Here is a 26,876-nt window from a genome sequence, read left to right on the forward strand (position 1 = left end):
ATTCCTGTGTTGAATATTTTTGTGTGTGGAGAAATCTTTTATTGCAAATAACTGCCCAATATATGCATCTTTTTCATCATTTGGGATTTTTTTGTACATAGATGCCAGGTCACACCTGTGTTATTAAAACAATAGAGAATAATACCTATCCCACTTTGATGTTCCAAAGAAATAGGGCCATTTGACAGGAAAAAAAGAAAATACAGGATTTGAGAAATTTTTCCATCTCATGGGTAACTGCCTAATGTCTTATGGATTTCATGGTTTTAGAGCTGAAAGAGACCTTAGATGTTATCTAGTCCATCCCTTCATTTTATAGATGAAGAAACTGAACCCGGGGGAAGTGAAGTCACTTACCTAAAGTCATAGCCCAATAAGGAGGAAGCTAAATCCAGTGCTCTTCCTTTAATGTCTCTTTTAACACATTCATTATCTTACTTCAGGGCATCACCCTATATTCTGCCTTTGGGGCATTTCACTGCTTCCTTGAGACAGGTAGGAGGCCCAGTGGATAGAGTACTGGACTCAGAGTCAGGAAGACCCAACTTTCTGAGTTCAAATCCTGCCTCAGACACTAGCTATGTGACCTTGAACGAGTCACTTCATCCTGTTTGCCTCAGTTACCTCATCTGTAAAAATCAGCTGGAGAAGGAATGGCAAGCTACTCCAGCATCTTTGCCAAGAATAACTTCAGATGGGGTCAGCAAGAGTCCGACAGACTGAAATGACTGAATAAAAAAGTCCAGGTCTGACCAAGTCACCTCCCCCAGTCAGTCTTCTCCAGTGGTTCCCAGTTGCCCAGAGGATAAAATATAAAATCTTCACAAGCTGGCTCCTCCCTACCTTTCAGTCTTTCCATTTACTCCTCTGTGATCTAGCTGCAGCTGCACTGGCCTTCATGCTGTTCCTCATATGCTTCATTTCGCAGCTCTGTAACTTTTCATCGGCTGTCCTCCATGCCTGCAACGTTCTCCCTCCTCACTTTTGCCTCCTTGCTTCCCTGACTTCCTTCAAGATTCAGCTCAAATATGACCTTCTTCAAGAGGCCTTTCCCAATCCTCTCAACCATTTCCTTTTCTGTGAGATTGCCTCAATCAATCAACAAACATTTCTTAAGTACCTATGTGCCAGGCATTGTGCTAGGTGCTGGGGATACAAAAGGAGGCCAAAAAAAAAGAAAACAAAAAACCCTGCCCTCAAGGTGATTGTAATCTTAATAGGGGAGACAACATGCAAACAAATATATACAAAGCAAACTACATGCAGGATACATAAGACATAATAGAGGGATGGCCCTAGAACTAAGAAGGGTTGGCTTGTTGTGGAAGATGGGATTTTAGTTGGGACTTAAAGGAAGCCAGGGATTCAGATGGAGCTAATTGACTATGCCGTAAACTGAAAGCACTCTGGCTGTCATTAATTGACCAATAATGGGTCTAACCCAAGCCTCAGTTGGTTATTGTTTGGGTTTTGTCGGCTCCAAGTGAGTGTAAATAGCAATTATTTCTCTTCTGGCCAGAAACTCTGAGAGTCTTCCCCTCCCAGATGCTTTTTTTTTTCTTAGTTTGTTTTTTAGTAGGTAAAAGAGGCCATTTTTGCCTCTTTTCTCATCTAGTCTTAATCACTTAATGGTTGTTACCTCAGACAAACCAACACCTGGGAAAGACCCTAAGGTCTTAAAAAGGCCAAAGTCTCCCACTGCATCCAGGGCCATCTCCAGTCGTCCGATATATGTCTCGCCACTGGATCCAGATGACTCTGGAGAAGAAAGTGAGGCTAGTGACATAGCCCCGCCTCACTTAAATCCAATTCAAAAATAAGTCAATCACTTTCCTAATGTCATTGGTCCTCTTTGAGAATGAAGGACAAAAACAAGAAAGGAAGCCAGAGAGGTCAGTCATTGGAATGGAGGAGAGAGGGTTCCAGGCAAATGAATCAATCAGAGAAATGCCCGGAGTCAAGAGATGAGCATCTTGTTCATGGAACAGCCTCCCCTTTACTCTGCATATACCTTCTATGTACGTAGTTGTTTGCACAATATGTCCTCCATTAGAAGGTGAGCTTCTTGAGGGCAAAAACTATTTTTACCTTTTTTTTAATCTCTAGAATTTAGCATTGTGTCTAGCACATAGTAGCTCTTAAAAAATGCTTGTTAACTAACTGACTTAACTGACCCTTTTCCAGCTAATACTCGCTGGGAGTTGATTGGTTCCTCACACCCCTGAGACTATGAGTTGAATCTGGGGTGAATTTAAAATTAACATGGAATAACTTTGGTCTAGTCTGAATTGATAACTTCAGGACTAATCCAAAACAGACTGCCCTCTAGAATTGTGAACTAGGTTAGACATCACTAGTTTCTGTGTATCATACTTCCTAAATAGTTAAGGAGATTCAGAGGGGATTATCAGTGCTCCAGTGATATCAGTAGGGATTTTCCCTGTAAATCTCTACAGTATCCCCCCCCAAAAAACACACATACACATAAATACTCCAAGACTATAGAGTATTTAGTATTTGCCCAAGACAATAAACTCCATGTATCTAGGGTTCAATAAGGGGAAAACCCCATGAGGGAAAACCCCAGGATAAGTAATCTCAGTTGTCCTATTGCAGCCTCTTATCTTTGTTTTCATAGGCTGTTACACCCTCTTTGTCCTCCGAACCATGACAACAGATGCTACCATAAGCTTGACCTCTTTAGATATGCATTCCTAGTTTTTTCTTGGCCTAAGCGTGGATGGATCCCTTGGTTCAGTCAAAATAAGGATGATTTTTTTTTTTAAATCCTGTACTAGAAACTCATTTCGATGCTTAATGGAAGCATGGCATGTTTTGGTTTGGGTTGTTTGTTGTTTGGGGGATAAGCCGGTTTGCCTCCCATCAGGGCAAGTTTTCCCTTTACTGCTGATTATAACATGATAAGTACATTCAAGAGTTGAAGAACAAAGTGTGATAACATGAGGTCTGTCTTAAGAAATGATCTTCAGGAGTTAACATGGCCAAGAAATCCACCATCCTTTGGTGAACCTGATGATGAACCTTGCCCAGCTTAGTGAAGGGTGTCCTCAGATAACTGCCCTTCATGCCATCGCCAGGCCTACATTTGAAGCTTTTCTTGATAGAGCACTTGGTGGAGTACCTATAATCCACTAGCACAGTCCAGGAGAACCCAGAGTCACATTCATGCCACAACAAAGTATCAGACTAACAGCTCAGTGAAGGAAGGGGAAAGCAAAGCAAATTACAGAAGCTTACAAAACTCAGTCCTTATTCTGATATAACTGAAGTCTAGCCATGTGCTGGCCTCTCAGGCACAATTTACAGGATACCCAGGCCTTGTTCCTATTCTTCACTTGATCTCTAGGTTGGATTATCATCATCATTATTATTTATATTACTATTATTGTTATCCTATTTCTAGTCTGAGGGATACTACTAGTGTTCATTTGCAGGGCAGAAATTGCTGGCATACTCTGAATCTAATGGTAATAAGTCCTTTAATGCTTAAGTTCAGGTCTTCCCCCTTCCCCACATTCTTTCTGGATCCTCATTCATATTCTACACCTATTCAGTATTTCCTAATTCATGTGAGTGACGTTTCCAGAATCCTTTAACGTTTGCAATAGGAAAAATACTTTACATAGAAAATAAAAGACAATTTCCGCCAAAAGTTAAGTGGTGAGTTGTTCTTCCACAGTCCCCACTATGGATTCACAGCTAATTAGGAGTTTGAAAATGATGAAACTTTTATTTCAAAAGTGAACCATACTTACATAGCTGAAATCATTTTCCTCTACCAACACTTAGCCAGCTTTTAAACAGTCCCTTGAGGAAAGGTTATTCCAAAAAGAGGTGTTAGAGTAGTATTTAGAGTCCCTAATTTTCTCTGACTCTGGGGAATGAAAAGTATCTTGTTCAGTATAAAAAAAAAAAAATCAAGGTGTCAGTTAGACTGTGAAACTGTTTTAGTTTTAGTTTTGCCTAAATAATGAAATCCTCATGTTTGAAGGTACCCAGTCAGGTTTTCTAGTTCTTGAAATATGACTACTCAAATTAATCGAGTGATTAATATCTGCCCCGTCTTTAAAGATCTACAAAACTAATTCAACTTAGTGAAAGCACAGCTAACTTTTTTCCCTTAAGACAAAAAAAAAATAAAACACTAGCCACCTTGGCCTCTTTGGACATTTAGCATTTCTATTACATTTCACCATTGTATCTCTTTCAAGAAAAGACAGCACCATCCACATCCACAGAAAGAACTATGGAGTCTGAATGCAGATGGAAGCATATTGTTTTGTCTTTCTTTTGTTGTTTTTTGTTTTTCCTTTCTCATGGTTTTTCCCTTTTGTTCTGATTCTTCTTTCACAACATGACTAATGTGGAAATATGTTTAATATGATCATACATGTATACCCTGTGTCAGATTGCGTGCTGTCTTGGGGAGGGGGTAGGGAAGAAAGGGAAGAGAATTTGGAACTCAAAATCTTGTAAAAATGAGAGTTGAAAACTAAAAATAAATAAAATTTAAAAAAAAGAAAAGACAGTACCATGGCCAGCATCTAAAATCTATTATTTCTAATATGTAGATTGAGTTTATAAAACATTCCAATATGTTTCTCCCATACACAGCTTTGCTATTATCATGTGGGAGGTGTTGTCCAGAAAACAGCCCTTTGAAGGTAAGTAAACTTGATCAGTTTGCCCACCTTACTCTACTTAAAGACCTGTTAAATGGCCATATGCACCACCAACTAAAAATAATCTTACTCTGAATGTACTTAATATTTAATAAAGCATACCAATTGAGGCACCATGTATAGTGGAGTAGAAAGAGAACACTCGATCAGGAATCAGGAAATTGGTCAGGAGAGTACTGGTCAGTGTTTAACAACAAGGTCTCTGAAAATGTACAAACAACATGCATTATTAACATTTTCTCTGTCACTTTCTTAAGTCTAGACAATCAACAAAAAATCTCAGGATCTGATTTGTAATGAAGTATAACATTTGGTTCCTGAGAGCCAGCACAAGCTGACTCGAGCACACTCCTAGTTAGAGTACCAGCTCTGTGCCTAGGTAACTGCGGGAACCTAGATAAGTCCATTTTGAAAAAAGATTTTTCCAGGTAGTTGTTTTGGGAAGGGTATTTTTTCCACTTAGTATTTAAAATTCTTGATAACCATTTATGAATTTTAAGACTTCCCCATTTTAATTTGATTAGTTTTGATCATATTGATTGTATCAGGTCCTAATTAATGTCTAATAAATGTGTGGTGTCTGTTTTGACAGAATTTATCAACCCCTTGCAGATAATGTATAGTGTGTCAAAGGGAAATCGACCTGATACTGGGAAAGAAAGTTTACCGCTTGACATTCCACATCGAGCTGGGATGATTTCCCTAATTGAAAGTGGATGGGCACAAAATCCAGATGAAAGACCATCTTTTTTAAGTGAGTTTATTAATTTAATCTTGAGTCATTTAGATTCCCCCAAATCACCAAAATATTGTAATTGTGTAAAGTCATGCAAGTGAGAATGACTAGCACCAAGTCTACTTAAGTCTTTTTTTGTTATCTCAGATTATATCATGTTGTAAAGCTTTTGTCTAAATTTTAAAAGATACATATATTGGACTGAACTTGAAATCAAGATGGAAATACACAATAAGGAGTGGGTTTTCCACGTGAAAATTTAGAATTCCAGAGAGAGCTAAATAATTACGTCAAGGAAAAATAGAAATATCGAAACATCCCAAATCAACAACCAGTCATCTTTTTTTTTTCTTCTTTTTTCCCCCCCTGGCAATCGGGGTAAAGTGACTTGTCCAGGGTCACACAGCTAGTAAGAGTCTGAGGTCAAATTTGAACTCAGGTCCTCCTGACTCCAGGGCTGGTGCTCTATCCCCTGCGCCACCTAGCTGCCCCCTATAACCAGTCATCTTAAAAGAAGTTTTAATTATTTTTATGAGAACTGCGGGCAAACTGAATGAAAAAGTAAATTTATTAGAGGTTTTTGTTGAAAGGAAAGTTCAAACATAGTTTCTTAATTTTGGATATCTTGTAATCTAGACATAACTGCTTTAAAACTTTTTAAATAAATCAAAACCCCATTATAAATGATTATACTGATTCTGGAACTAAAGTTGGCTATGAAAATAGCAAGGTACATCAGATAGTAATGCATTTGTTTTATATCGTTACTTGTTCTTCAAGGAGCACCATCATCAAACTATAGTGAGAAACATATTGAATTTGCTTTGAATTTTGTCATTTGTTTAAACTCCATTTAGAATTGGCTTTCATTGGACATAGACTGGGCTGAAATTTCTCTTTTTTAACAGACCTCTTATTCACAAGTAGTACAGATTGAAACTGTAAACATGGCTATGGGAAGAACATTTAAATTTCTGAAGGGTGTTTAAAATGTCTAAGAGAAAAAGGCAAACTTTTCAAGTACCTTCAGGAGCTCTGATTATGCCATGTATTATTGCTATTCTAGTTAAAGATCATTCACATGGCTTCACTAAAGCAAGTCTAGGAATAAAGTAATAAAAATAAAATAAAAGTAATAAAATTGAATTTTCTCAAGTATTTCATAAATTTCACTTCCCTAGTTACTATAATTTAGGGCAAGGATTCTTAACCTACATGGAAAGATTTTAGGTGGTCTGTGAACTTGGATGTGGAGAAAAAATTACCTCTTTATTTCCATTATTTTTGGTTTCTTTTGTCATCCTATATATTTTATTTTATGCATTTAAAAGCATTATTTTTAAATAGGCTGCATGGGCTTACCAAAGGAGACACACACACACACACACACACACACACACACACACACACACACAGAGGATAAGAACCTCAAATATGATTTAAAGGGCATGTATATGTGTAGCAAAGACTATATTATATATGTGGTCCTGAGCATCTTTTTCTGAATAACTAAATTTTATTGGATCTTTACAAGTTTTTATCACTAACCTTTATTATTGAATTTGATGAAATCTGATTTTAAACAAAAAATAAAAAGAAAAGCTTGAACTTAAAGTATATAGTTGTCTTTTCTAAGGTGACAACTCTTCATTCTTAGTGTGCACTAACTGTAAAAGAGCGCTATAAAATCTCTACATTTTGAAACTATGAATGAAAATAAAAAGGAGACAGATTCTGAATTCATATAAGAAAGAAATTACCATTAGTGCTGTCAAACTCTCATAAGATACTGAGTTTTGGTCATTAGAGTTATTCCAAGAAGAGTCATTCCAAAAACATCCAAGAATAATCATTCATTCAGGGAAGACTGTTTAAATCCTTTCCCAATTCTGTGACTTCATAAAAAAAAATTCTTAAAAGTAGATAAGGGAGTTCAGATCATTTAAATTAGAATTGAACTGTAATTTGTAGCTGAAATTACGATTTTGTGTGTATGTTGGCTTTTATGAGCTAACAGCTGAACATGTGAATTTCCCTTTTTACTTAGAATGTTTAATAGAATTTGAACCAGTTATGAGAACCTTTGAAGACATTAGTATTCTTGAAGCTGTCCTTCAGCTGAAGAAAACTAAGGTAAGTAGCATCTGTGTTAAATATTAGCTGTTAATCACTGTGCTTCAAACCTTAGGGAAAGGAGTTCAGCTTCTCCATAAGATCTTTCAGCTTTTCGTACTTGGGTCCTTTCTGCTAACTCAAGAGGAAATATTTTAGCAGTGGAAACACTGTTAGATTTGGAACCAGAAGACCTGGATTCAAATCCTGGCTCTGACATTTGTTACTTGTATTATCTAGGCAGCTTCTGCCTGGGCCTCAGTTTCTTCACCTGTAAAGTGAGAGGGTTAGATTTGGCCCTTTCTGACTCTAAATATGTTTGTTTTATTTTTGTACATTTGTTTATCTGTGAGGATGAGGAGTTTCTGTATCTACATAGCTGGGCCTGAGCAGAGGAGACAGCAGTTCCCAGAGTATATCACCAGTACCTTTCTCACTTTCCAAGTAAATAGATATTAGATAATTTTCCTCCTCCCTTAAGGCCACCTTTCTCTTCTACCACATTCTTGAGACTCTGACAACTTTTCCCAGCAGGTCTTTTATTAAAGCAAAACAAGTGAACAAAAAATTTATGTAGGGCCAATTCTTGTACGAGAGTTGTTGGAGAGATGGTATTTATGTTTTTTGTAAGGTTAAAGGTGTAAAAAAAATCAATAATGCAATTTTGAGAATTTGACTAGATTCTTATCCTTTATCTTGCTGGTTAAATTTAGTATTTACATATATAGATATATAGATATAGATATATAGATATATATACTATTGCTACTGAAATAAAGCTAGAATTGGAGTAATTGGATGATTCGGGCCCAAAAATTGACTGTTTTCACATAAACGCTCAAGGTAATTTGGCAAAGTGAAGTTTTGCTCTAGGACAGACTCCAGTTCTCTATATGATTGTTTTAGTTAAAGCTTGAAATTGACCATATATTTATATGGGTCTATTGTCTGTCATAGAGAGCCATATTAGTAGACTTTGACTATGCTAAAGAGTGTGCCTTTGCTTTTAGAATACCAAAGAGTTTAGAATACAATACTTTGACAGGCGTGGTTTGTAATCCCCACTACTGGGAATTTCTTCAAAATAGATTATATGCTTAGGACTACCTAATACTTTGGGAACATTTTTATATGTTTACCATTTAATAACACTTTATATTTACATAGTGCTTTTAACTTTTTCTATGTATTGTGATATCAATTATCTTATTTTATCCTCATAATTACCCCGTGAAACAGGACAAATGTTGTTGTTCAGTTATTCAATCAGGTCCAACTGTTCATGACCACATTGACCACAGCATGCCAATACTGCCCATGGGGTTTTCTTGTCAAAGATACTGGAGTGGTTTGCCATTTCCTTCTCATATAGATTAAGGCAAACAGGTTAAGTGACTTGCCCAAGGTCACATAGTTAGTGAGTATTTGAGCCCAGATTCCGTATTCCAGGCACAGCACTCTATCCATGGAGCCACCTAACTGAAAATGAAGCACAGAGCCATAAAGAGATATAGTTAATAATAAAGCCAGAAACAGAACTCATAGATGACTGAACTGAATAGATGACATTTCTGTTTCCTATAGAATTTTTTTGGGGGAAAAAATCAACCATTCTTGCTGACTTGTTCTATTTTAAAATTTTAGGCTCTTTCTGTTCAGCTTTAAATCTCTTCTGGCTTCAAGCAGTATATGCTTTCTAAAGCTAATTTTTCCTATTTCTTTAGTGGCAAAAATTGAGACTGTTCCCTCCTCTCAAAAAAATATCCCTTGGTAATTCACTGTATTTTCTCTCATTAATTAGTTATCTCATGATTCTGTTTGAATTTATCATAGTTACCAGGAATGTTACGTGTATATCAATTTACATTAATCATTCAAAGAAACTTTTTTGTCACCAGATTTATTTAGCTGAATTTTATAAGCACCAAAATAACAATGTCAGAGATAGGTCTGAAAGTTTATTAAACTAATTGATTAAAGGAAAAGTCACTGATTTTTTTTTCAATCCAAAAGTACACAGTATTTTACATAAAGGTTACCCTAAAGTATCTTGAATTTTCTCTTCATTGCAATTCAAATGATCATTAAAGATAGGGATAGGCAAAAAGTTAAAATAAATTGAATTTAGGTTTTAAGTAGACCTTATTACATTTCTATAATTTCAGTCATCTCTAGCTAAAAATACAAATCTGTTCTCTTTTGTTGCAGAATAATTTAAATATCATTCCTATATGTTCCAAGAAGACAATGGAGTACCCTCTCAACATACTTGTAAATCATGGTCCACAAGAGGTAAAAATATTACTTTATAGATTCTCAGGTCTGAAAGACACTAAAAGGTCATAGTCCATCTCTGTGATTTTACAAGTGAGGAAACTGAGACTGAAAGGGGTGACTTGAATTGTCCAAGGTCATAGAGCTAGCCGCTGGCAGAGTTGGATTACAACTGCGGTCTTCAGACTACAAAACTAGTGGTACTTCTGTAATACCAGTGTCCTTCTATTGTTTCTGCTCTGATCCCCATTGTTAGCCAGGATGCAAGTCAGAGTGACTATGGTGATTCAGAAAGTGAGAATTTATGGTTATCACCTTATTTTGCTGCATTATCTAGGAGAGTATAAATATCTTTCTGCTAGATGCCAAGGAGAATTTTCATTACAAGAAATGAACCTAATGATGCCAAGAATACAAGATCCCACTATGATAATTATTTGTTGCCTGTAAAAAAATTTTAATTTGATAAAACAAAAAGACTCTCCTCCGACAAGTTGCCTCCTTTGAATATATTAAAATCATAAAAGCCTTTTTGAAAGATAAAACCACAGAGAGCTATTTAAAACCCCTCTAATTATTAACATGAAGCAAGACATAAAACAAGATGTATTTTTGCCAAAAATGTACATTGACATGGAGGATGTTCAGTTTTTTGTTGAGTCCTTTTTTCATCATGTCCAACTTTCCGTGACCCTATTTGAGGATTTCTTGGCAAAGATACTGGAATAATTTGCCATTTCCTTCTCCAGCTCATTTTACAGATGAGAAAACTGAGGCAAACAGGGTTAAGTGACTTGCCCAGGGTCATGCAGCTAAAAATGTCTAAGGCCAGATTTGAACTCAGGTCCTTCTGACTCCAGGGCCAGCAGTCTATCCACTGTGGCACTAGGGTGTTCAGTAGAAATTCTAAATGGAAGAAGGATTCCCTACAAATGTGAAGGTCCTCCAGGGGTCCCAGTTTGTAAGGGACATTGTGGTGACTGCATCGAGCTCCAAAATATTACAGAGCAAATGAGAACCACAATCCCTCAGAAGAGTTTGACTGGACTGTCCACACAGAAAAAAAAAATGGTTAAAGAATGCCTGTTGTCTAGACCAAAAATGCCAAATACACGGCCCAGGGCTGAGGCCTCATTAAAATATAACAGGGAAAAAATATAGCTTGGAACTCTTTAACAAAATAAAAATATGATGAAACATAGATAAAGCTAATATGAGGTCACCTAAGTCAATATTCAGTCCACAGGAATCCTTATGTACGGTTTAGTTGTCTCTCATTTCTATTTGAGTCTGACACCACTGGTGGGCTAGACTACAATATCACTTGATGAGCAGCCCATTGATCTAATATATCAGTACATATATCTTGGACAGACACTGTAGATGGATAATGACTTGGGCCCACAAATGAACAGGTGACAGAAAATAGGTTTTTCCAGTATATATTCTATGATCTAGTGACACTGGTATACTTGCTATTTCTCACACAAGACATTCTATCTCCCAACTCTGGACATCTCTTCTATACCTGAAAATCCCTCCTTATCTCTGCCTTCTGGCTTCCCTAGCTTTCTTCAAATCAAAGCTAAATGCCTGCCTTCTACAAGAAGCCTGTCAGCCCTCCTCAATCTTAGTGCCGTCTTTCTGTTGATTATGTCCAATTTATCACATCCTTATATAGAGCTTGTTTGTATGTAGTTGTTTGCCTATTGTCTACTTCATCATAATCTGATTTCCTTGAGAGCAGAGACATTTTTTTTGCCTTTCTTTGTATGCCCAAAGTGTCCAGCATACAGTAGGCACTTAATAAATGCTTGCTGAATGACTATCTGGTTTGCATTTGGAAAATTGTACAGTGCTTTTAAGAACCGTAACTTCAGTCAATCAACAAGCATTTCTTAAGCACTTACTATATCAAGCATTGGCCTGGGCACTGGGACAAAAATCAAAAAATCTTTGCCCTTAAAAAGCTTAGAATCTATTATTAAGAGAGAGAACCATGGCCTTTGAGACACCTTCCTGCTGTAGGACTGTGATCTTAAGTATATATTTTTTAAAAAAGAAGACAATAAAGAAGGCAATTTTTTTTAAAGAAGTCATTGGTGACATGGGAGATCAGGGAAAATCAGAAAAGATGTGGTACTTAAGCTGAGCTTTGAAGGAAACTACTCATTTTAAGGCATGGAGATGAGGGAAGGAGTACATTTCAGGTATAGGGGACAGTCAGTAAAAAAGTAGAAAGATGGGATATGGCATATCATATGTGAGAAAGACTAAGGAGGACATTTTGACTAAACTATAGAGTGCATAAAGTATAATAATATATAATAAACCTAAAAAGATAGATTGGAGTCAGGTTCTTTAGGGCTTTAAATATCAAACAGAGAAGTTTGTATTTTATCCAAGAGGTAATGGGAAGGCTCTGGAGTGTTCTGAGCAGGGAAATGACATGGTTCAGTGGAGATAGTGCTGTGTCTGAAGTCAAGAAGACCTGAGCTCAAATCTGGCCTCAGACATTTAGTAGTTGTGTGACCCTCGGCACATCACTTAACCTCTTTCAGCCTCAGATTCCTCAATTGCAAAATGGAGATAATATTCGCACCTACCTCGCAGGGTTGTTGATCTTATTTTTTAAATCCTTTGCAAACCTTAAATCTCTATATAAATGCCACCTATTAGCCATTGTCCTTTAAGAAAATCACTTTGACAGTTGTGCAATGGATGGGTTCAAGAAGGGAAAGATGAGGCAGGGAAACCAATTAGGAGGCTATGGTAACAGTCCAGGTGAAACATGATGAGGACATGAATGAGAGTAGCACCTGTGTGAGTGGAACGAAGAGGAAAGATGCAAGAGATATGGAGGCAGATTCAATGGGATAGATTGAACATGTGGGGTGAGGGAGAGTGAAGAGCTGAGAATGACCCCGAAGCTTACAAGCCTAGGTGCCTAGGATAGGGGTACCCTTGATAGAAATGGGGGAAGTGGAGGAATAGCTTTAAAGGTAATGCTAATGAGTTCTGTTTTAGACATTTAAAGTTTGAGATTTCTACAGGGCATCCAGTTCAAAATGTCAAATAGGCTTTTGGTGATATGGAAGCAGAATATAGAAGAGAGACCTAGGACTACAGAAATACATACCTACACACATATAGATATAAATATAAGTATAGATGTATCATTTGTTAAGTAAGTGCAGGGCACTGTGCTAAGCTCTGGGGATACAAAGAACAGCAAAAAATACCAGCCCCTGCTCCCAAGGAGCTCACAGTCTAATGGGGGAGTTAACATGAAAACAACCGTGTACAAACATGGTATTTATAGGTGTATATATGTGTGTGTATATACATGTGGATGTATATTTATGTGTGTGTATATATTTGGTTCATGAGAAGTCAAAATTAGAGAGAACAATGTATGTTCATATATTTGTATATGGTGTATATATAGTGTGTGTACCCATACATATATACTATATATGTTATATATGTGTATAGTCACACATACACAAACTACACACACACACACATACACACGTGTGTCTCAGTTGATTGTTCCATCTCTTTCTGATTTTAACTTCTCATGAGCCAAATCCGCAGAAAGTTAGTTCTAAGGATACTTAAAATGCAGTTTATTTCTTTTCTTTCTTTTTTTTCTTTCTCCAAAGAAATAAAAGTGGACAGGAGGCTCCGGGATTAAAACATGATTGAGGGGAAAAGAAAGGGAGGTAATGAGGGTCAGTTGGTTGTCATTTTGGTCCTCTTCGAGAACAAAGGACATGCGTATGCTAGAGTCAAGCTACAGTGTGTACGACTGTGACTGATCAGAACAATATGAGCTCAGAACGTTCTACCACAGAACAGGCACAAATAGTCCTGTGAACATTTGGGGTGGATTCTCTAAATTTGCACATCTCGCATTTCTTTTGAGCTACTTCGGTTCTGCTCTGCTCACCTTTTCTGATATGGGCACGCTACGCTGAATTGTCCTGTGCCAGCATCTCCCACGTCACACAATCAATTCCAGAATTCTTAAGAGAGACCTTGTGAGTGTCCTTGTATCTCTTTTTCTGACCACCATGTGAATTCTTGCCCTGTGTTAAGTTCTCCATAAAATAGTCTTTTTGGCAAGCATATGTTTTGCATTCGAACAAGATGGCCAGCCCATCGGAGCTGTGCTCTCTGTAGCAGAGAATAATGGTAGACAGCTAAGGAGAGATACAGACCAATAACTTGGTTAGGGTCAAGTGACCAGGTTTCTTAAGGATGGGGAGACCTGAGTATGTTTGTAGGCAACAGGGAAGCTGCCAGTAGATAGATACTGAAGTTGAGGAGGTAGGGGGAATGATTTGGGGAGCAATCTATTGCAGGAGAGAGGAGAAGCTGAGATTAAGGGTACAGAGAGAGATGGCTTAGCAAGGAATATGGCCATCTCTTCATCCTATGTGTAAAGGAAGAGAGGCTGGAGGTCAGTCAGTTTTGAGATAACAAATAAAGGGAGAAGAAAGAGCTTATAATGAATGACCTCAATTTTCTCAGTAAAATAGTTCTCCTTCAAAAAAAAAAGCCCAACTTTTAATTATCAGTTTTCCTCCAGTGACTATCACTTCAGGTCACCAAATATCACATTCTACCAAGAATTAAAGTTGTATATCTCCCAAAGGGCAATGAAGAGGTATACTTGGAAGACATGAGTAGGCTGCTGCATTGTATCAATGAAGAATTTTACACAAAAATTGCATAAAGATTATCATCCAAGAGATATAAACCAGAAAAGGAAATGAGCAAGTCATGTAGCAGTAGCAAGTGATTACTAATCAGCAGCCTGAACACTCTAGTGGTATCCACAGAATGTCAAGAGAGGTAGAGGAAGATTCCCCAGAACGTCGGGTGATCCTCTTTGAATAACTTATGGAAGATTCATGTACTGCAGTCACATAGGATGAGAAAGTAGTTTCTTTTGCACTATTGGAGATTGCTTACATTCATGAAATCACAAATCCATCAAAGTAATCAAGTTATACTTGGGATAATCAGTGAATCCATCTCTAATTTTAGTTTTATTACTTTAACCTTAAGGAAAACATATTTTATTGATTACCTTTTTATAAAATTCTTTTTTGACTTCTTTAAATTTTCTTTATTAACAAGCATTCATTTTCTCTCCCATTTACCACCCCTTTCACCAAACAGATAAAAGAAATAGAGAAAAACCCTTTTAACAAGTATACATAGTCAAGGAGAATAAATTCCCACATTGATCTTTTCTAAAACCATATCTCATTCTGCACCCTGAGTCCATCACCTCCTCTCTGTTAAGTGGTGGGTAGCATGCTTCATCATCTATCCTCGAGAATCATGGTTGATCAGAGTTCTCAAGACTTGAAAAATTTGTCCTACAGTGTTGTAAATGTTGTGTAAATTGATCTGGTCCTGTCACTTCACTATTCATTGGTTCATACAAGTCTTCCCAGGTTTCTCTGAAATCATCCCCTTCATCATTTCACAGGACGCACTAATATTTCATTACATTCATATGCAGTAATTTTCTCAGGCAATTCCCCAGTTGCAAGTAGCTTCTTAATTTCCAGGGTTTTTTTTGCCACCACAGAAAGAGCTGCTATAAAAATGTTTGTACAAATGGGTCCATTTCCTCTTTTTTTTTAATCTCTTTAGGGTATAAGCCTAGAGTATCATTGGATTGAAGGAAATGCACAGTTTAGTGACATTGGGGACATAGATCTGAAATACTTCCCAGAATTGGCCTCCTGACAGCTACTAATAAGGATCATAACATCTTAAGCCTCACCATTACTGAAAACTATACAGCTTCCAAGATCTTGAACTCTCAAGTCCCCTTCTCTTATAACAATGTTCTGTTTTTCCTCCTCTCCTCCCCACCCCCCCATTCCTCCTGAATCTGCTCTCCATTCTTACCATGACTTCTAGTCATTAAAAACTTTCCTGTTCTCCCAGTGTAGCACCCTTGTTCCGAATTTTTTCCATGGATTGAGACCATCAATCATAAGTTCCTTCATCTCCTGTCCTCTGTATCTTCACACAGCCTTTCCTTCGGTCTGAGAATGAGGTAGCTCTCATCCTTGATTAGGGCAGACTCCACCTCTGGGACCTTTATCCTAGACTTTCTTGTCCTCTTCAGAAATTTGCCCTGTTGATTGCCCCCTTCTTACATTTTCAGTCTACAAAATTCTCAGGTCTCTACTCTCCAGAAAAATAAACAAAACTTTTCCCTTGACCTTGCCATTACGTTAAGACATCATCATCTCCCTTTGACTACCAAGTGTCCAAAAAAAGAAAGCAATATATAATCACTTCCTCCACTTCATAACCACCAGTCTATCCATCCATTCTTCAGCTCCGTATAATTTGTATTCATATCCCATCGCTACTGAACCAGCTCTTTCCAGTGTCTCTAATGACCCTCAGTTGCCAAGTCCAAACATTTTTATTCCTCTGTCTTCATCCTCCACGGCCTTTCTGTGGTATGTGACACTGCTGAACCCTGTCTCTTCCTGGATATTCTTTTTTTTTTTCTTGGCTTCTATAACAATGCTTTTTCCTCTTTCTCCTCCCTAACTCTTCACTCCTTCATCTCCTTTTCTGGTTCCTCCTACTCCTCTCTCAAAGCTTTGTCCTGAGCTTTATTTTCTTTTCTTGCTATAATCTATCCCTTGGTGATCTCACTTTTGTGCTAATGACTTCCAAATCTGTTTATCTAGCTCCAATCTTTCCTCCTCAGTCCCATCTCTCTAATTGCCTCCTAGTCAACTCTACCTGCCAACACCTTAAATTTGACATGTACCAAAATGAACTCATCTTCTTTAAACATACCTTTACTCCCAACTTTTCATTTCTACTTACAGCACTACTATCCTCCTAGTAACCCAGTCTTAAAGCTTTGGAGTCATATTGGACACTTTCCCTAACAAACCACAGCCAATTAGTTCCAAAACCCTGTAGATTCTACCTATTCACTGTTTCTTATATCTGTCTTCTTTCCACCCTAATCACTTCCCCTTGCACTGTTGTAATAACAACCTTCCTCTACTTAATTGCTGTGTTCCAGTCCATTCTTCACACAGCTGTCAAATCAACCTTCCCAGTGCACAGGTCTGATCATGAATTTAATTAAAAACAACAACAACCTCCAGGGCTGCTTATAGCCTATCAGATAAAATAGAAACTCCTTACCTTGGCATTTAAGACTCTGCACATTCTAACTCTAACCTACCTTTCCCTTTCTGTGATCCAGTCAACTTGGACTATTCTCCATTCTTGTCCAGTTGTGTCCTATTTTCCACCTTTACCCACCTTTAGCCTTCATGTCTGGAATATGCTTCTCTGCTCATTTTTACTTATTGAAATCCTCTTTTCTTCAAGATTTAACTCAGATTTCAGATTTCCCAATGAAGCCTTCCCTAGACCTCTCAGCAGAAATTACTTTTTACCTCTTCAAGTTTTCCTGGCGCCGTAGGAAAAATGTCTTTGTCTGAATCATTCTCACTCATATATATGAGTGCTCACTCACATGTAACATTCAAATATTATGTGTACTTACTTGTGAACATTTCATATCCTTCAAGTGAAAAATATAGCACCCTTGAGGGCCAAGACTGCCATCACTTATCTTTGTATCTCTAGTGCCTAGCACAGTGCTTTGCACATAGTAAGTTAAGCGTTTAAATTATTTCTATTGAAATTAATTAAACATCAATGCCATATAGTTTCTATGTAAGACTATAAGATATGTATAACTGATTCATTCCAAGTGTCCATTTCTTGAAACTATATTACCTTTCTGATGGTGAAACTCAAGTGTGAACAGATTAAGTTACTTTCTGTAAACCAACAGCCAAGGTCACCAATTTCAGACATCTTATCCATTGTTTTATCCAACATGAAAAAACTCTTCAACATTCATAAGGAATGATGGGGGAGGGAGCAGAATCTTCCTATGAGATATTCTCATAGTCATCACTCCCTAGATTTTATGGATAATAGAACTAAGTATTTAAGTTATGTTAAGTATTTCAGGTCTTTCACTTGATGTTCTGTTCTTTTTTTTAATTGTATAATTTATGGTGTTGGAGAACTGTATGGAGTAAAAAGAGGTTAAATGACCTACCTAGACAGCTGGTAAAAGTCAGAGGCAGGACTTAAGCTCAGGTGTTTCTAACTTCAAGGCCAGTGTCCTATCCACTATGCCACACTGTCCATCTAAGACTATGGTACAAGTTCCATATACAGTCAAAACCCTAGGTCCAGAACAAAAAAACAGATAAATAATAGTGCTTTAATTAATTATTTTTCATTTGAAAACCAAACTTAAGGCTTCAGATCCTGTAGGAGTTATGCTATTAAATTGCTTTGGAAAAAAACAATATTATTCTATTTATCTCTTTCTCACTTTAGGAATCATGTGGAACTCAGTTTACTGTAAGGACTGATCCTGAAATAGCAAGGTCCGTATCGACCGCTCAAGACAACCTCTTTTCTTCTGGTGTGTAAGCTTGTCACTCAGTATTAATTTGAAAGTTTTCCTTTTTTCTCTTAAAATTCAACACTCTTAGAAAGCAACTATCACTTATGTTGTGCATATCTCCTATATAGATTCAAAATTCATTGCAATATTAATTGTTAATAATGATGATGAAGACGGTGAGCCGCAGCATGGAGTAGTGGTTAGAGAGCTATCCTCCAAATCAGGAGGACCTGGGTTCATTTTACCTCTGATATATACGGGCTTTTTAACCCTGGGCAAGTCACTTGTCATCTCAGTGTCCCAAGGGAAATCCCTACGATATCTCCCTAAGGTAAACTATTGTAGAATAGTTCCCCAGCTACATTGGTAAAAGAAATTTCCTCACCACAAATTCCTATACCAATGAAATAACTGATTTGGGGCAGTAATAACAATCACAACTTACTATAAAGAAGGACATTAGGAAGAAGTCTTCAGTATGTCAAAAGATTTGGGAAGACATGAATAATAATTGCACAGGACAAGGAAGTATGGATGGGGTGCAGTCTGCACCAGTATAGGGAGTAATCTCTTGTTCAGTAAGATAAATACATCACCTTGATTTATATTATCTTGCTTAATCCTAACAGGAACCCTGTGATGTAGGCAATGCAGGTAAAACAATTACTCTTTTATAAAGAGGTAGACAAGGCTGAGAGAGATTAAATAACTAGCCCATAGTCACTAATCCAGTAAATGCCAGTGCCAAGCCTAGGACTCAAGTCTTCTGACCCCAAATCTAGTGGGGTTTTTTTTTACACCATCACAAATTAGGACTGGTGAAAGGTGTGTGGGGGGGTGTATGTGGGGGAGTGGGTGGGTGAGAGAGAAGAGAAAAAAAGAGAGAAGAGAAAGAAGAAAGACAAGGAGAGGGTACGTGTGTGTGTGTGTCAGTGAGGGTCAGCATCAATGGAGAGCAGATGAAACAGACCATAGAATCAAACTGAAAGGGACCTAAGAAATTATTTAATCCAACAAATAAGTGAATAAAAGCCCACTTGTGTAGCATTCATCCAGCCCCCTTCTAAAGATTTCCAGATGGGAAACTCACTATATCCTAAGGTGTTCCATTATACTTTTGGAAAGCTCTAATGGGTAGGGACCTTTTTCTTATATTAACCTAAGTTCTTCGTCTCTGCTAATTCCTCTCCTGGGATCAATTAAAATAAATCTCTTCCCTCTTCCTTAGAAGGCCCTTCAAATACTTTTCTAGTAATCCTTGTATGGCATGATCATTATGCTTGGCGTGCTTACCTGCATTTGCTCCAGCACAGCAATGCCATATATGCTGCTGCACTCCAACAGTGCTCCCATGTGGCCAGGACCAAATTAAAATGTAATTGGAAAATATTTAACAGAATAGATAAAAATATAGTATGACATAGATAATGTTAATATGTGGTTTTCTAAGTTGATATGCAACCTGCAGGGATCCTAATGTATGGTTCAGTGGCCTCTGTTTCTGTTTGAGTTTGACAACACTGCTGTAGCATGTAAATGACCTTCCTAAATTCTGGTACCTGGAACTAAACAAAATACTAGATGTCATATGAGCAGCAGAACTATGATTTTAATTTTTTTTATGGACACTGTACTTCTAATGGGCAGCTAGGTGGCAAAATGGATAGAGTGCTGGGCCTAGAGTCAGGAAGACTCCTCTTCTTGAATTCAAATCTGGCCTCAGGCACTTACTAGCTGTGACCCTGAGCAAGTCACTTAACCCTGTTTGTGTCAGTTTCCTCATCTGCAAAATGATCTGGAGAAGAAAATGGCAAACCCCTCCAGTATCTTTGCCGGGAAAACACCAAAAGGGGTCATGAAGAGTGAGATACAACTGAAACAAACAAACAGCGTATTTCTAATAATGAGACTAGGCTATATCATGTAGTTGACTCATATAGAGCATAAATTCTGCTAAAAGACCCAAATTTTCTTTCACATAAACTGTTGTCTTGCCACATTTATCATATCCTGTGCATATTTTTTAACCCAATTGTAGGACTTTACATTTATTCCTATTATAGTTCACTTTATTAAATTCAGTCCATCATTCTGGGCCAGGGGTTCTTAAACTTTTTTGGTTCCTAGACCCCATTGTCAGTCTGGTAAAACCTATAGATCCCTTCTCAGAACAATGTTTTTAAATACATAAAATTACAAAGGAAACCAATTATATCAATAACATCAACAAAATATTTTGAAAGTTCACAGATTCCAGATTAAGAACCCCTGCTCAAACCTGTTGAGACCTTTGGGGATCTTACCTCTCATTCAGTGTGTTAGCTAACTCCTACTCCAGCTTTGTATCAATTTACAAATTTGATAAAAATCCCATATCAGATACTCCACTGAAGACCTCTATCCAGGATGAAATCAGTCTACTGATCACCATTCTTTGGGCCTGATTCTTCAACCAGTTTCAAATGCACTTAACTGTCCTATCATGGAGCCCACTTTTCTCCAGTTTGTACACAATGATTATCATGAGATATTTTTTCAGATATTCTACAGAAACTCAGGGATACTATAGCTACCACATTCCCCTAAGGTGCCAATCTAGTGACCCTGTCAAAAAAGGAAATTAGGTTAATCTGGCAACCCAGACTGACTCAGATTAGTCATCACTTCCCTAAGGGCTTGTAAACTTTCCCTTTAATCATGTGTTTTTCAATTTTATCAAAAATAGAAGTCAAGACCCCACACCAATAGTTTAAAGAGTGTACCTTCTCCTTTTTGAAAGTCAGGAAGTTGTTGCCCCATTTCTAGTCCTGCAGCATCTTTCCCATGCACCATAATGTTTTTTAAAAATCACAAGCAAATATGTAAGGTGCTTTCCAAACCTTATAACTCCATGTAAATGCTAACTATTATTATTAACAATTACATTCTCAAATTTTTTTCACTAATTTGGGAAGTATGTTCCATGGGCATGGTGATTTGCACTCATTTGAACAAGCTAAGCTCTCTATCTCCATCTGCCCACTTTTCAATTCCCCATCCCCTTTTTTATTCTAACATTTTTAATCCAAGTATCATTCTCTTTGGAAGAAAAAATAGAAACAAAATAGGAGTTGTTACTCTTTGTCCAGGTCTCCCTTCTTTTTGATTTCCAGGTTAAAATTCTTTTGACCATATCTGGAAGTTACTAGGCAAACATGTTCTTCATGACCCTTATTAAATATGTTCTATCTCTGACCAGTGCTAATTAGATTAGACTAGATCAAATTGGCCCAGGAGTCCACTATTCATGTATCCAAACCTCATTCTGAAACACCATCTTCCTAGCCAGCTGTTCTTGTCTGCATACTTCTATTAGCACCACCACTATTACTACTGTCATTATTATTACTAGTCCTGTTCCTAGTACTACTGCTGCTGCTACGACCATCACTGCCACCACCACTACTATTGCCACCACCATTACCACCACCACCACCACCACTAAAACAACTTCCACTACTATTACCACCACCATCACTATTACTGCTAATACTACTACTACCACCACTACCACTATCACTACTATACACATACACATGCAATCTCATTTGATCCTTACAACAGCCCTATAAGATAGACACTATTATTATCCCCATTTTACAAATGAAGCCCATCCCTTAATTCAGCAACTGTGACAAAAATACCACCAGTTCTTTAGTTTCTTGCCAAGGCCTTCATAATCTTAGGGATGCTTGAAGGGTTTCTTTGGTATTATGTCTTCACGTGAATCACCAGAATACACCAGTTGTCGAGGTTGGCAAGTATTGGGAGATTTTCCATGATATCCTTGGTCCATCTGGAGAAAATGGCGTACCTCCCCTTTTTTCATGCTAAGTCATCATATGAACATGTCAGCAGTGTGCTGCCAACCACAACATTCCTTTTTCTACTGCCAGTACTGGATGCCTTCTTTCTTGGCAACACAGGTAGATACTCATCTTCATTTCACAAGAGACAGCTTCCTACCTAATTCAAGGCACAATGAGTCTCTACCTGCTCCAGGAAGACTGGATTATAATGATGATGAGATGATGAAGATGGTGAGCTGCTGCATGGAGTAGTGGATAGAGAGCTATCCTCCAAATCAGGAGACCGTGCTAGTATTCTCCTTCTCCTGAAGACATATTAGCTACCCTTTCCTGAGCCTTTGTATTCCTAGCCCTGAGCTGGGTGCCTGTTGACGTGGACTGAATGGAATGGGACTTCCAAGGTGATGTAAGGGATATTTTGCAATAAGACAACCTAATGAAAACTTTGTGTCTTACAGCACAAAATCAAGAGTATTCAACACTGCCTCATTCTGCAGTAAATCACAGCTGGGATGGTAACATTTCTTTAGTCCAAAGAGCTAAATTTTGCAGCCACCAGACAGCTTGCTCTTCAGCAGTAATACAGCCACTCACAGTTGAAGGAAATTCAGGTAAAACAGTTGCTACTTGATATTTTTAAATGGCATTATTGGCTATATGTAAGTACGTCTCATAGTAAACCTGATTGTTTTGTCCTTAATTCCATGCTGATGATGATGATGATGACAATAATAATAATAATTAACATTTATATAGCACTTTAAGGTTTGCAGAGTGCTTTACAAATGTTACCTCATTTGAACCTGACAACAGCCCTGGGAGGTAGGTGTTATTATTATCCCCATTTTACAGATGAGGAAACTGAGGTAGACAAAGGTTAAGTGACTTGCCCAGGGTCACACTGCTAAGAAGTTCCTGAGACCAGATTTTTACTCATATCTTCCTAACTCCCAGTCCAGAGCTCTATCTGCTGCCTATATTCATTGATGCATTATATATTACCATGCTGAAATGTTATCAGTAGCATTGGTCAAGATGATGTTGCATGAATATCTGATGTGGAGAAAGATAAAGAATAGTATCTTAAGAATTGCCTATAGCTTAATGCTTCTTAAAATGGTGGAGTATTTAAGCATCAGAATATTCAAATTATATTTTCTTTGGAGAAAAGGAATTTCAGTGAATTCCATAAGTATTATTTGAATACATAATCCGTGCTAGTCACATTAGGTGATATAGAAATGAATAAGACTGGATTGTTGTCCTCAAGGACCTTCCAGGCTAATAGGAGAGGTAAGATGTGTTCTCAAAAATGTTACAATGTGGGACAACTAGGTGATGCAATGGATAGAGCACTGGCCCTGGAGTCAGGAGAACCTGAGTTCAAATCTGGCCTCGGACACATAACACTTACTAGCTGTGCGACCCTGGGCAAGTCACTTAACTCCATTGCCTAGCAAAACCAAAAACAAACGAACAAAAATGTTACCATGTACATTAGATTCTAAATGCAAGAGAGATTATTTTCAACTGAGATGAGATGGGATAAGCCAAAGCTGCTTGAGAAGGTGGCATTTGAGGTGGGCTTTGATGGGTAAGATTTCAACAGAAATGGTAAGTAGTACCCTCCTGACATGGTTAAAATGGAGGAAATAGAGGAACAAAAGTGGGGTAGTATGGCAAGAACAAATCACATTGTAACCTGGGAAAGAGAACCGTTTTAAACTGAAGGACTATTTTCTTAAATTAAAAAAAAATACTATATGCATCTTTGTTTTAAATATTGGTGAATTTAGAGTAAATAGAAAAGATGTTTGGGTGGGAAAAGAGTACCCCACCTTTCTAGCATTACCCATATTGTCACTTTCACTTCTTTGCTTCATCTAAAGGAGCCATGCAAATTCCTGAGTCCAAAAGAGAAAAAAAAAACCTCTTATTAGAATATTCAGTGAGCTTAAGGTCCAAATTTTAGATATCTTATTTTTCCCTTAGGAGAGAAAATAGTTTTAATAGTTCAATTGATATTTATTATTTACATATTTCAACTATTTGTTTATTATGTTTATTATAATATATATTATACATTTGATAGTGTAATTCAACTAGTATTTATTATTTATTACTTATATATCTTCATTATATATTTAATAGAGCAATTTAACTGTTATTTATTATATATTTTTGTGGTTCGACTGATCCGTGTCAGTTGCCAACTGTGTTAGAACATTATGTGAAGCACTAAATTTAGAGAAGTCACAGGTCCTCCTCTCACAGAACTTGTAGTCTAGTAGAGGGATATGACACATACTTATTATAAAACAAATGCATGCCATGGACATGAAAGGTACAAATGAAGTGGTACATGAAGTCCAAGGGGAAGAGGCCATTACTGACTAAGAGAATCAAGGAAGGCTTCTTGAAAGAGGTGGTATTTGATCTAGATTTTAAAGAATGGGTTAACTGAGCAATGTGTGGCAGAAAAAAAGGAGAAAATTCTGCAAGGTATAGACATGGGAAAGTGCAGGATGTATATGGGAACAGAAAATAACTTGGCCTGGAGAAGAGTATTATGAATAGGCCTGGAAAACCCTGCCTCACATCTCTTCCAGTCCATCCTCTAATTAGTGGCCAAAGATCACTTTCCTAAAGTGCAAGCCTGACCATGTCATAATCATACTCAGTCAACTCCAAGGTCTCTCTCTCTATTACCTCCAGGCTCAGATATAAAATCCTCTGTTTGGCTTCTAAAGCCCTTCACAACCTAGCCCATCCTATCTTTCCAGTCTTCTCATACTTTACTCCCTTCCTCCTCCTCCACGTCCCAGTGACACTGGCCTTGTTGATGTTCCTCATACCACATTCCATCTCCTGACTCTGCCTTTCCATGTCTATCCTCCATGCCTGTTATGCCTGTCTTCACCTCTGCCTCATGGCCTCACTGGCTTCCTTCAAAACTAAGCTAACTAGCTTCTACAAGAAGCCCTTTCTCCTCACTTCTTCCCGCTGAGATGACCTCCCATTTAGACTATACATATATTGTATGTACATAGCTGTTTGTAGGTTGTTCCCTCCCCCTCATTAGAATATGAGCTCCTTGAGGGCAGGAACTGTTATTGCCTTTCTTACAGTTCCCTATACATTCCTCTTTTTCAATTAGTATGGTGTGGTTTTTGTAGTTTGTTCTTGAAAAGGACCAAAATGACATCACTTTGTTGTGGTTGAAGCATAGCGTTTCCTCTATGGCAGAGCAGACCAATACAAGCTTGGAAGGTTCTACCACAGGTTGGGCACAAATAGTCCACATGAACATTTGGAATGGATCTTTTTTGATTATTTGTATATGGAAAGGTTTGTGTTTGTCAGTGTTCAAGTTCATAACAATACATTTTAAAAGAATAGAATAGTAGGGTCATCCGAACTTGGGAAAAGTCTTAAATGCCAACCTAATGATATAATCCTAACTTGGCCGGTGATAGTGAACCACTGCAGTATTTTTTAAAAAGGAGACTGATAGTATTTCTGCAAGAAAAAGTAAAAAATAATTTACTATAAGTTCACATCTGTCTTTTGTATTTTTTCCCAGTAGACCTCCTGTCAGAGAGTCATGGAAATGGTATTGCCCAGCATTGGATCCAAAGCAAAAGGGAAGACATTGTGAACCAGATGACTGAAGCTTGCCTCAACCAGTGCCTGGATGCCCTTCTGTCTAAGGATTTGCTTATGAAGGAAGACTATGAACTTATTAGCACCAAACCTACAAGGACATCAAAAGTCAGGCAAATGCTGGATACCTCTGACATTCAAGGAGAAGAGTTTGCCAAAATTATAGTACAGAAATTGAAAGATAACAGACAATTGGGTCTTCAGCCTTACCCAGAAATATCTGTGGTTTCTAGGGGAACATCTTTAAATTTATTCCAAAATAAAAGCTTTTAAGTGTTTGCTTACCAGGAGGGAAAGTCAATTTATGAAAGGACATTTTTTTCTCTCTCATGCTTCAGTTCCAACTTTAATTATAAATAATATTTTGACAATTAGGTGTCTCACTGAGATTTCTTTTAAAGTTAATATAATTATTTCTGGATTCAACACCATAGTTCATCAAAGTATTTTTTTATGAATATAAGTGGAAAACTTTCACTGTAGTAGGTAGCTTACTATATTGTGTTTTGTAAATTGATGTTGTTTTAAGGATAAAGTAATTATACTTGTACTTGTTCATAAAAAGTGTGTATGATATTGTATTTTTCTGATTTAAGCCATTTCTACAATTGCTAAGTTTGTGAAGTATTTATTACTTGCCTAAAGTACATTAAGGTTTCAAATAACATCTTTTTGTTCATCAAATAACAACAGCAACAATGACAATAACAGCTGACATTTTTATAGAATTTACCATATGCCAGGCAGTGGGCTAAGTGCTGTAATTATTATCTCGTTTGATTCCCCACAATGACTCTGGGAGTCATTTTAAAGATGAGAAAACAGAGGTAAACAGAGCATAAGTTTCTTATCTAGCACCACATGGCTAGAAACTATCTGAGGTCAGATTTGAACTCCGGTTTTCCTGAATCCACACCAAGTAATAGTGCAAAAGTACATCAGTATTTCAGGGATCTGTCTTTTGGAAATGTGACCACTCCCACTAATAATGCAAGATGTAATTTCCTTTGTAATTTAGGAGTTTGGGGGATTTGGGTTTT

General features: G+C 37.4%; 1 protein-coding gene across 4 annotated transcripts in view; it reads left to right on the top strand.

Annotated features, from left to right (window-relative positions):
• Positions 1-26,382, top strand: part of RIPK2 (receptor interacting serine/threonine kinase 2) — a 59,225-nt gene extending 32,843 nt beyond the window's left edge. The window contains exons 5-11 of one of the 4 annotated variants that reach the window (XM_027843091.1): positions 4,636-4,685; positions 5,296-5,457; positions 7,487-7,572; positions 9,760-9,843; positions 18,256-18,343; positions 22,632-22,784; positions 25,760-26,381. In XM_027843091.1, the coding sequence (XP_027698892.1) occupies positions 4,636-4,685; positions 5,296-5,457; positions 7,487-7,572; positions 9,760-9,843; positions 18,256-18,343; positions 22,632-22,784; positions 25,760-26,109 (973 nt within the window). In that variant the 3' untranslated portion in view covers positions 26,110-26,381. Of the gene's footprint in view, positions 1-4,635; positions 4,686-5,295; positions 5,458-7,486; positions 7,573-9,759; positions 9,844-18,255; positions 18,344-22,631; positions 22,785-25,756 lie in introns of all 4 variants that reach the window. The other 3 variants (XM_027843017.1, XM_027843177.1, XM_027843231.1) reach the window with 3 other exon arrangements.
• The last annotated feature ends 494 nt before the right edge of the window (positions 26,383-26,876 follow it).

Source organism: Vombatus ursinus, unplaced genomic scaffold (assembly GCF_900497805.2).
Source record: "Vombatus ursinus unplaced genomic scaffold, bare-nosed wombat genome assembly UNPS02000577.1, whole genome shotgun sequence".
In the NCBI taxonomy this organism is placed as follows: Eukaryota; Metazoa; Chordata; class Mammalia; order Diprotodontia; family Vombatidae; genus Vombatus; species Vombatus ursinus.